Source organism: Somniosus microcephalus, chromosome 12, assembly GCF_052327205.1.
Source record: "Somniosus microcephalus isolate GS21.2 chromosome 12, FLI_Smic_1.0, whole genome shotgun sequence".
Taxonomy (NCBI): domain Eukaryota; kingdom Metazoa; phylum Chordata; class Chondrichthyes; order Squaliformes; family Somniosidae; genus Somniosus; species Somniosus microcephalus.
Window position 1 is genome coordinate 75,950,739 of NC_140998.1, and position 12,328 is coordinate 75,963,066.

Genomic DNA, 12,328 nt, shown 5'->3' on the forward strand with positions numbered 1-12,328 from the left:
AAGAGGAACAGAAGGTGGAAGTATTGGAGGAAAAGGTGGATGAAATGGAGAAGACTCTGATCCACCGTGTTCCCAGGGAAGAGTTAACGGTCAGCCAACTCCTTCATATGCTGAAGGACAAGACTCTGCAAGGGGAACAATCTGAACACGAGCTTCAATCTTCAGGGGGAACGAGTTCGGAGCTCTCAAAAGTCACGGAGATAGCTGAGGTGGCAACACAAATTTTACAAGGATGCCAAAAGTACGTGGAATCACGTCAAGGTGAACAGAAGAATGTGGAAACCGTTACTTCAGTAGAAGGATTAAATAGCCTGATAACGCAATTCCCGATGGAAGGGAAGGTATTGAACTCACAAATGAGGTCCGTCGTGAAGGAATGGCAGATAACCCAGGAAGAGCGGGATGAATATGAATGCATGAAGAAGTCTTTTCAAGAAAGATGTCTAGGGAAGGAACCATCGTCAGCTAACGTCCAGACGGGTGAGGAGGAAGAAGAAGGCTCTCTCGCTGGCCTAACTCAGGACGAACCCGAATATTACCATGACCTGTTGAGTGACACTGAATATTACGAGGATGTGGTCTGCCCAGCTTGTGATGAAAACTCCCGAAGTGCTGAAATCCGGATGAAGCACTTAAGGTCTAAGGAACATAGAGAGTTGGTGGCGCTACAGCTGGCAGCCGAGAAAGGAGCTCCGAGAGTTTCAAAAAGGCAGAAAAGAAAAAGAAGCAGAAGATAATAACTGTCTAAAATATTAGCACTTCTACCATCTCAGGCGGGACACTACGAAAGGAGCTAAATTAGTTGAAAAACTGGAAAATGTCAAGACAGCCAGTTGGTTGTAAAAGTCCGCACTGCTGGTTCAACAGGACGAAAGTTCAAGCTGTTACGTCAAGAAAAAGGCTATGGAGGAGTCACGCTAGCCAGGTGAACCGGCTACACCAAAGAAATGTTGTTCGGAACGAGTCAAGATCAGAGACTGAATCTATGAACTGTTTCCGCAGAGACTGAACCTGTGAACTGTTCCCACCGAGATTATATCTGTAAATTGTTTTATATGACATTGACTCCACCGAGATTATATCTGTAATTTGTTTTATAGGAAGTTGAAGATATGTATGTTTAACGGGGACTCTGTAAGTAATAAGCTAAAAAGGGAGGATTGTAGTGTATGTACCCGTCTACCTTTAAGGGAACTATTGAATGTAACCGTTCACCTTTAAGAGAACTACTTTAGGTGTGGCACTATTTGTTTGGCTTCTGTATACTGTAATACCGATAGTGACCACACCAGTATATAAGTGTTGTGGCAGGATTGCTGGGGCAGATTCGCCCTGACCTTCGAATAGTAAAGACCTGTTTGTTTGTTACTTCTGAAGTCTGGGTATTTATTAACTGCACAACCCACAGACTTTACAATACCCAAGTCCAAGTCAGTAATATGTATCAAAAAGAGCAGTGGTCCTAATACCAACCCCTGGGGGATGCCACTGTATACTTCCTTCCAGTCTGATAAACAACCGTTCACCACTACTCTCTGCTTTCTGTCGCTTAGCCAATTTCGTATCCAAGCTGCCCCTTTAATCCCATAGACTTTAATTTTGCTAACGTGTCCATTATGTGGCACTTTATCAATTGCCTTCTGAAAGTCCATATACACAACATCAACTGCAGTACCTTCATTAAACCCTCTCCATTATTTGATTGAAGAAAGAAAGACTTGCATTTATATAGCACCTTTCACGACCACCGGACGTCCCAAAGCGCTTTACAGCCAATGAAGTACTTTTTTTTTTTGAAGTGTAGTCACTGTTGTAATGTTGGAAATGCGACAGCCAATTTGCACACAGCAAGCGCCCACAAACAGCAATGTGATACTGATCAGATAATCTGTTTTAGTGATGTTGATTGAGGGATAAATATTGGCCAGGCACCAGGGATAACTCCCCTGCTCTTCTTCGCAATAGTACCATGGGATCTTTTACATCCACCTGAAAGAGCAGACGGGGCCTTGGTTTAACATCTCATCCAAAAGAACTCAATCTGGTTTGTCAGATACAATTTGCCGTTAACAAATCCATGTTGGCTGTCATTTATTAACCCTAGTTCTTCCAAGTGTCACAAAACATATAGGCCACCGTGACAAAAATAGGAATTTTGTTTTTTTACTTTTATATAGTTTTAAGTAACAAGAGAAACTAAGGGCTGGATTTTCCAGGGGAATCATGGGGCATGATCAGTGGAGGGTGGGGTGGGAAAAGTGTTTTTTTCCCCAGCGGGTTGGGATCCCGCTGCCACACGCCTTTCCCCAATGTCGGGTCTGTCAGTGCTGAGCAGACCCGACACGTAGCAGGGGACCCAATTCAGGTAATTAGTGGCTTGTTTGGAGCCACTGAAGAATTAATTTCAGCTCACCTTCTGCATTTGACAGCTTGCCCATAGGATCCACACTGGTCGTGGACCACGTCTATCAAGCTGAGGCGGGAGTTCAGTGGCCACTGAATCAGCTGTTGAGTTGACAACTTCAAATGTACAGTAAAAGATCCCACCTTACAGAGATATCTTTCCTCAGCCACAAACTCTTCCTCACTGCATTTCCACAACAGATTCACCATGCTGCAAGTCTTTATACAAGTCTCCATCCAGTCTGACCTTTTGCCTACCCTTGTGTGTTGTTAGTTGGTATGATTGCACTCGGATGAGGGCGAGTGTGAGGGGTGGCTAATGAGATAGGGATGTGATAATGAAGATAGAGAGGGATGGGTGAGGGTGCAAGGTAATTTGTTCTGAGTAAGGATGTGCAGGAGTAGGGTAGGGAAGGGATGTGATGAAAGGCACAGCAGGATGAGGTTGAGTATGGCTTTGTACTAACGTTTTGTGATCTACTGAGATTACTGAAACGTTTGCGGCACTGCACACAGGTCCTCCTGACCACAGCCCCAGGACATCGCTGCAGGAGTTCCTCAGGCCAGTGTTCTAGGCCCAACCATCTTCAGCTGCTTCATCAATGACCTTCCCTCCAACATAAGGTCAGAAATGGGGATGTTCGCTGATGACTGCACAGTGTTCAGTGCCATTCACAACTCCTCAGATAATGAAGCAGTCCATGCCCGCATGCAACAAGACCTGGATGACATTCAGGCTTGGACTGATAAGTGGCAGGTAACATTCGCGCCACAGAAGTGCCAGGCAATGTTTATCTCCAACAAGCGAGAGTCTAACCACCGCCCCTTGACATTCAACGGCATTACCATCGCCAAATCCCTCACCATCAACACCCTGGGGGTCACCATTGACCAGAAACTTAACTGGACCAGCTATATAAATACTGTGGCAACAAGAGCAGGTCAGAGGCTAGGTATTCTGCGGCAAGTGTCTCACCTCCTGACTCCCCAAAGCCTTTCTACCATCTACAAGGCACAAGTAAGGAATGTGATGGAATAATCTCCACTTGCCTGGATGAGTGCTGCTCCAACAACACTCAAGAAGCTCAACACCATCCAGGACAAAGCAGCCCACTTCATTGGCACCCCCTCTACCACCTTAAACATCCACCCCCTCCACCACTGGCGTACTGTGGCTACAGTGTGTACCATCTACAAGATGCACTGCAGCAACTCGCCAAGGCTTCTTAGGCAGCACCTCCCAAATCCGCAACCTCTTCCACCTAGGACAAGGGCAGCAGGCACATGGGAACACCACCACCTCCAAGTTCCCCTCCAAGTCACACATCATCCTGACTTAGAAGTATATCGTCGATGGGTCAAAATCCTGGAACTCCCTACCTAACAGCACTGTGGGAGTACCTTCACCACATGGACTGCAGCGGTTCAAGAAGGTGGCTCACCACCACCTTCTCTAGGGCAATTAGGGATGGGCAATAAATGCTGGCCTTGCCAGCAACGCCCACATCCCATAAAAACGAATAAAAATATACCCAGGGTTGGTCCTAGTTGTTATGCAGAATGAAGATTTTTTTATAGTGGGGTGATGCTGGTTTCTCAGTTTCAACATCAAACACCCTTAAATTAGGTATAATTGAGGTTACAGGACGAGTAAAACTTCCTCTACAGTACCTCATATTAAATCAGTGACATTCCCATTTTCATCCAGCCAAATTATGTAACTTCTCTGAATGAGTCTGATAATTTATGTCAAATATATGGGCAGTTTTACATCCACTGGGAACTGTCCTGAGACTGGCCCATTAATCTGAGCTAGATTCAAATCCAGGATACCAGAGGAAAATGGATATTTCTGAAGCTCTGGTACAGAAAGTGGAGCCATCAAAGCAAAATACAACAGAGAAAGAGAAACTGGGAGAAAGGGATGGTGTCTTTATAGGAAGTGAGGTGAGAAAAAGAATAAGGATAGTTGCTGGAGTCAGTCATAGATGTCTCTGAAACGTCCATAACCACAGATGGAGAAGGAATGAGAAATGGACAAGGTAAGGTTGAGGAACAAGTGTAAACGTGTCTTTTCTTTTTACAGATGCTGCTTCACATGTCATCTATTTCCAGCATTTTTGGTTTTATTTCATTGTACTACCATAACTGCACTTCACTAAATGTGCAAGGTTTCAAATGCGGTTTAAGAAATCTCCCAAATGCTTGAGGTTTGAACTCTTATTTCACCCTCTTAATGTCAATCAAAGGATAAAACAATCCATTTTTAGCCAGTGAATCTCAGTGTGTTGCTCGCAGAGACAATGATAAGGAATTACTGCATCCACACAACACAATGCTATCTTAGGTAGACTGGTACATGATGTGGCATTCTGTAACCAATAATATTATTTAAATTGCTGTCACTGCAGAATGTTTTTATCTGCAGCGAGTCCTGCAAGTAAGAGGAAGGTCCAGTACTGAGGCCAAGTGCTGAGCAGGAGGCCCAGAATTGGGTGGCTGGGTTGATAGCCTGGAGCCAGAGTTGAGAGAAAAGAGGTGATTCTGGTGCTGGGACTGGAAGTGAGCTGGAGTCCGTGTCCTCTGAAGTCACTTAATGTCCTTCTCACAGTTAATCCACTCCCTATTTTTGTGCTGTTTGCAAACTGATGAATGCATGGCTCAAAGATTGGTGTGGGAGAAATGGGTTTTGATTCATGGGGCACTGGCACCAGTACTGGGGAAAGAGGGAGCTGTTCCGTTGGGACGGGCTTCACTTGAACCATGCTGGGACCAGTGTCCTTGCGAATTGAATAACTAGGGCTGTAGATAGGGCTTTAAACTAAATAGTTGGGGGGGGGGGGGGAGGGTTTAGGTGAGGGGAAATTTAAAAAGTCAAAGAGAAAGGAGAAGGCAATAGTGCAGGGTAGTGATAGGGGTAATGATAATCAGAGTGTGACAGGAAGGGACAGAGTGTATATAAATATAAGAGTGCACCAAAAAGTAGAATCAGAATAGGGAAAAATGGTATAAAGACAAAATTAAAAGCTCTTTATCTGAATGCACGCAGCATTCGTAACAAGATAGATGAGTTGACGGCACAAATAGAAATAAATGGGTATGATCTGATAGCCATTGCAGAGACGTGGTTGTAAGGTGACCAAGGCTGGGAACTAAATATTCAGATATTCAGGGGTATTTGACATTTCGGAAGGATAGGCAGAAAGGAAAAGGAGTTGGGGTAGCTCTGTTAATAAAGGATGAGATCAGTACAGTTGTGAGAAATGATATTGGCTCAGAAGATCAAGATGTAGAATCAGTTTGGGTGGAGATAAGAAATAATAAGGGAAAGAAGACACTGTTGGAAGTAGTCTATAGGCCCCCTAACAGTAGCTACATGTAGGACAGAGTATAAATCAAAAATAATGGAGGCTTATAAGAAAGGTACTGCAATAATCATGGTCGATTTTAATCTTAATATAGATTGGACAAATCAAATTGGCAAAGGTAGCCTTGAGGACGAGTGCATAGAGTGTATTCGGGATGTTTTCTTAGAACAATACGTTGTGGAGCCAACCAGGAAGCAGGCTATTTTAGATCTGGTATTGTGTAATGAAATAGGATTAATTAATGATCTCATAGTAAAGGATCCTCTAGGGAAGAGTGATCATAGCATGTTAGAATTTCAAATTCAGTTTGAGGGTGAGAAGCTTGGGTCTCAAACTAGTGTCCTGAACTTAAATTAAGGCAATTACAAAGGTATGAAGACAGAGTTGGCTAAAGTGGACAGGGAAAATAGATTAAAGGGTAAGATGGTAGATAAGCAGTGGCAGACATTTAAGGAGATATTGCATAACTCACAGCAAAGATATATTCCAGTGAGAAAGAAAGACTCTAAGAAGGATGAACCATCCGTGGCTAACTAAGGAAGTTAAGGATGGTATCAAATTGAAAACAAAGGCATACAATGTTGTGAAGATTAGTGGTAGGCCAGAGGATTGGGAAATTTTTAGAAACCAGCAAAGGATGACTAAAAAAAAATAAAGAGGGAGAAGATAGATTATGAGAGTAAACAAGGAAGAACGATAAAAACAGACAGTAAGAGCTTCTACAGGTTTATAAAAAGGAAGAGAGTAGCTAAAGTAAACTTTGGTCCCTTAGAGGATGAGACTGGGGAATTAATAATGGGAAACAGGGAAATGGCAGAGACTTTGAGCAAATATTTTGTATTGGTCTTCACAGTAGAAAACACTAAAAGCAGCCAAATAATAATAGATAATCAAGGAGCTATAGAGACGGAGGAACTTAAAACAATCGCTATCACCAGAAAAAAAGTATTAGGCAAACTAATGGGACTAAAGGTGGACAAGTCCCCGGAACCTGATGGCCTGCATCTGTGAAGGAATAGCCATGATTCAGAGAAATACATGATACCATGAACAGATTTCTAATATTAATAAAAGACATACTGGGTTTAAAAGACACAAGTCTCAGTAGACAAGGCTGTAAACAGAATACAAGCTTCTGAGATAAAGATCAGTTGATAACAAAGTTGTAAACAGGCTTTGAAATGGGAAAGGAATATTGACCAAGAAACTAAGACCCTATTGAAAAGCAAAGACTTGCTTCCAAAGAGTCTAGAGTTTGGAACAAATACAATGAGAATGCCCAGTTTAAGTGTTAAGAGCTAACATGTTGGAACAGAAACACAAACATTAAAAGAGGCATGTGCCTTTGAAACATGACATCAAGTAAAGAAACATCTGCTGGTCAAATAGTTTTATGTTAAACTTGGAAAACAGGAACCACAAGATTAAATATGCAACCAATTGAGATAGCTAGAAATGCATGAACCACCCTGGTCAAAGTGTCTTTAATTTAGATATAGTAAAAACCATACCAACAAGACTTTGAAGATATGACTTCAATAGAGACACCAAGCAATTGCATTGTGTTTGTATTGAACTTGGAGAATAAGGGGAGTCAAATGTCTGCAAAAAACCAGTAAAGCCAATATTAAGAATTGAATGAAGAATCTTCAATAAGAATGACATCAAACAGAAACCATTGCTGTCATTGTTTTTATGATGGTTTTTGGAACACTTAATGGTAGAGAAATAATTATGCATGCAATAGTTGAATTGACAGTAAAATAGAAAGCATTCGAAAGAGGTATCAATAAAGACAATTAGCTGACATCAGCAGAGAACATCAAAGAAGAAACCACTGCCAAAAGGGTATAAAAATAAGACATTTTTAACAGAAAGTCAGAACACGTTGAACGTGCAAAGCATTTCTCAACTTTCCAGAGGCATCTCTGTAAGTCTTTAACTATGAGGTCTTGTGAAGTCAGATTGATTTTGGTGATAACAACAGAAAATGCTGGAAAAACTCAGCAGGTCAGGTAACATCCGTGGAGAGAAAATAGAGTCAACGTTTCGGGTAAACTCTTTGTCAAGACTAAAGAAGCACAGGAAATGAAATAGATTAAGAGGCCAGGCTGGGAGAGAACAAAAGAGAAGTGAAGAGACATTAAGAGGTATTCAAAACTGGACGAGATGGTGATAGGACTAGTGGAGACAAAAGACGGCTCTAGATTAGGTGTGAAATGCGCTGGCAGAATGGGAGACAGCTGCCATGTGGGAGAGAGAAAAAAAAAGAAAGGGGTGGGGGGAAGGGCCAAAACAAAGGTGTGGATAAAAAATATAAGTAAAAATGTAATAGGGGCCGAGGTTATGATCTGAAATTGTTGAACTCGATATTGAGTCCGGAAAGCTGATTTTGGTGGTGTTCTGGATTTAGAAATATGCAAGAAATGTAACGAAGTAAAGATTTGAGAATAAGGATCTCTGAGAAATAAGAAATGTAAGCTAATTGTATTTTGAATTGTTAATGTTGCGACTGATTCAACAGATGTTATCTGAATGTCGGCTCTTAAATAAAACTATATATTTTTAGAATTGTCTCAAAGAGTAATTCTGTATAGACTCGCGAACCCACAAATTCTGTACACTATTTTGTAAGGAGTTGCAGAATTCTGGGGGGATATTCTGGACCCTCATAATATCCGGAAGGTTACAGTCTAGTTCAACTTATTAAAAGTACTATCCAGAGGACGGTAACATCTTTAGTCATTCCTTTCCTTTAGGGAGAGATAGCCTGAACCTTTAGACCCATTTAAGCGTCTTATGGAATTCGGCTATCTCTAACTTAAGTTGAGGGTGAACGTCTGCGGAATACGACCTATCTGGAATAGCCCAAAAGGGCTAGGACTGTAATTATCCCTTCACATCCTAGGATCTTAAAAGAAGTGGCTGCAGAGATAGTGGATACATTGGTTGTAATCTACCAACATTTCCTGGATTCTGGAGAGGTTCCAGCGGATTGGAAAACCGCAAATGTAACGCCTCTATTCAAGAAAGGAGGGAGACAGAAAGCAGGAAACTATAGACCAGTTAGCCTAACATCTGTCATTGGGAAAATGCTGGAGTCCATTATTAAGGAAGTCGTAGCAGGACATTTAGAAAATCATAATACAATCAAGCAGAGTCAGCATGGTTTTATGAAAGGGAAATCGTGTTTGACAAATTTGCTAGAGTTCTTTGAAGATGTAACGAGCAGGGTGGATACAGGGGAACCAGTAGATGTGGTGTATTTGGATTTCCAGAAGGCATTCGATAAGGTGCCACATAAAAGGTTACAGCACAAAATAAGAGCTCACAGGGTTGGGGGTAATATATTAGCATGGATAGAGGATTGGCTAACTAACAGAAAACAGAGTCTCGGAATAAATGGGTCATTTTCAGGTTGGCAATCTGTAACTAGTGGGGTGCTACAGGGATCAGTGTTGGGGCCTCAACTATTTACAATCTATATTAATGACTTGGATGAAGGGACCGAGTGTAATGTAGCTAAATTTGCTGATGATACAAAGATAGGTGGGAAAGCAAGTTGTGAGGAGGACACAAAGAATCTGCAAAGGGATATAGGTAGGTTAAGTGAGTGGGCAAAAATTTGGCAGATGGAGTTGGGAAAATGTGAGGTTATTCACTTTGGTAGGAAGAATAAAAAGCAAATTATTATTTAAATAGAGACTACAAAATGCTGCGGTAGAGAGGGATCTGGGGGTCCTTGTACATGAAACACAAAAAGTTAGCATGCAGGTACAGCAAGTAATTAGGAAGACAAATGGAATGTTGGCCTTTATTACAAGGGGGATGGATTATAAAAGTAGGGAAGTCTTGCTACAACTGTACAGGGCGTTGGTGAGACCACACCTGGAGTACTGCGTACAGTTTTGGTCTCCTTATTTAAGGAGGGATATGCTTGCATTGGAGGCAGTTCAGAGAAGGTTCACCAGGTTGATTCCTGAGATGAAGGTGTTGTCTTATGAAGAAAGGTTGAGCAGGTTGGGCATATACTCAATGGAGTTTAGAAGAATGAGAGGTGATCTTATTGAAACATATAAGATTTTGAGGTGGCTTGACGGGGTGGACGCAGAGAGGATGTTTCCCCTCATGGGGGAATCTAGAACTAGGGGGCATAGTTTCAGAATAAGGGGGCACCCATTTAAAACAGAAATGAGGAGGAATTTCTTCTCTCAGAGGGTCATGAATCTTTGGAATTCTCTACCCCAGAGAGCTGTGGAGGCTGGGTCATTGAATATATTTAAGGTGGAGATAGACAAATTTTTGAACTATAGGGGAGTCAAGGGTTATGGGGAGCGGGCAGGAAGGTGGAGTTGAGGCCAAGATCAGATCAGCCATGATCTTATTGAATGGCGGAACAGGCTCGAGGGGCCAAATGGCCTACTCCTGCTCCTATTTCTTATGTTCTTATGATTCTGTTCCACACCCAAATCATTTATATCAAGAACCTGGAGGTTCACCACTGTTTACATCCCTCCAGTCGAAAAAAAATCATTAACTACCCTCTCTCATTTGTTTTATCCATTGTTCAAAGAGAACCCCAAAATAGTAAAATATTAATTAAGTTCCTTTCCCATTTCTTTTGGAGCTGTTCCCTTCATTGTTAGGTGCACAGGCTCCCATCCTCATTTTTCTTGAATTATTGCTGTAGTAGTTCTGCCAGCTGTGGTCCTACTCATAGCAGAAGTACTTGGTTAGCCTTCCGTATACCACGGGATCTTGCACACAAGTTATAGCGTTGAATAAGGACAGCCCCCTATTTATCTTATGTTTCTGTTCTTAATGGTGCTGTATTTGTAAGGAGAATGATTCTTTTCCCTCACACACACTTTTACCATGGAAGCTTGCTTATAGCCCTGATGGAGGCAGAGAGCCCCTTATATTTACCTTGAGGTTATGTTAAAAGTAATAGTGTATGGCGCACCCCCATCCATTTTTATTTGGGGGCCCTACTCATAGTAACAGTACTGGGTGCAGACAGCCCTGCACTCCACTATTTACATTGGGCCCTGCTCATAAGTGGTGCTGGATGCAGTGATCTTTGCCACTTTTTTACCTTGGGATCCCATTTATAAAATAGCTGCCACAGTGAGCATACCCCAGTTAACAAGGGGGGGGGGGCAGTTCAGGCAGAAAGAGGGCATGCTGTGGACAACATGTCCTGTTCATACTACAGTATTGGGTGTGAAAGATCCCCATTCATCTTGAGGTCCGCCTTTTGTACTGCTGGGTGAAGAGCAGCGTGTACCCTCCTTTCTGTTGGGCTCCTGTTTGCAGTACTATTTGAAGGTTTCCCCGGTTTACTTTGGGATCTATTGGTAGTACCGTCCCCATTTACCTTGGGGTTCTTCTCGTAATAGTACTGCTGGGTGCGTATCCAGCGCCCCACCAGATGGTCGCGGACGATGTGCGCCAGCGCGAAGTAATAATCCCTCATGGTGGCCACATTGCGGTCCTTCACCAGAGTGAAGTGCAGGTGCCGATTAAATCCTAACTTTAAGCCCGACACATTCTCCAAGGCGCCCAAGCCGCGGAGAGTGATTTGCTGCTTCTTCCTCTCGCTTTCCGGGGTGGGGTTTGCCATGTTGCTGCTGGAAGAGCCGAGATGGTGTCGGAACCCGATCCGCTCGAGCTTTGTCCGTTTGCTTCAAACTGCCTTCCCTGGCCCCGCCTCCTCCCGCTGTGTCCAATCACTCCCTGGCCCCGCCTCCTCCCGCTGTGCCCAATCACTCCCTGGCCCCGCCTCCTCCGCTGTGCCCAATCACTCCCTGGCCCCGCCTCCTCCCGCTGTGCCCAATCACTCCCTGGCCCCGCCTCCTCCCGCTGTGCCCAATCACTCCCCAGCCCCGCCTCCTCCCGCTGTGCCCAATCACTCCCTGGCCCCACCTCCTCCCGCTGTGCCCAATCACTCCCCGGCCCCGCCTCCTCCCGCTGTGCCCAATCACTCCCCGGCCCCGCCTCCTCCCGCTGTGCCCAATCTCTCCCTGGCCCCGCCTCCTCCCGCTGTGTCCAATCACTCCCTGGCCCCGCCTCCTCCCGCTGTGTCCAATCACTCCCTGGCCCCGCCTCCTCCCATGTCCAATCACTCCCTGGCCCCGCCTCCTCCCGCTGTGCCCAATCACTCCCTGGCCCCGCCTCCTCCCGCTGTGCCCAATCACTCCCTGGCCCCGCCTCCTCCGCTGTGCTCCCTCAGCGCTTGGCCCACGTCCTGCCCTTACCGCACGGTGATTGGTTACCAAAACAGAACATGCTGGAAACTCTTGGCAGGTCAGGCAGCACCTGTGGAGGGAGAGGCAGCGTGAACGGTTCAGGGCGATGAGCTTTCGTCAGAACTGATTGGTTAGTTGGTCGACCGTGACGTCAAATTAAATAATCTCAGCAACTTCGATGCAATGGGAGAAGCAGGCAGATGGAAGGAGAGTGAAAGTGGGAGCTTCCTGAGAGGTGATAGACATGACAGGACTGGGCTGCCAAAGGGAAGGCTGAGGGCATTTGTCTGCCCGGCCCAGTTTCAAACA

General features: G+C 44.2%; 1 protein-coding gene across 1 annotated transcript in view; it reads right to left on the minus strand.

Moving 5' to 3' along the window:
* pygl (phosphorylase, glycogen, liver) overlaps nucleotides 1-11,445 on the minus strand; it is a 228,092-nt gene extending 216,647 nt beyond the window's left edge. The window contains exon 1 of the mRNA XM_086003162.1: nucleotides 11,149-11,445. Within this exon, the coding sequence (XP_085859288.1) occupies nucleotides 11,149-11,394 (246 nt within the window). The 5' untranslated portion in view covers nucleotides 11,395-11,445. The remainder of the gene's footprint in view (nucleotides 1-11,148) is intronic.
* Between the last annotated feature and the right edge of the window lie 883 nt (nucleotides 11,446-12,328).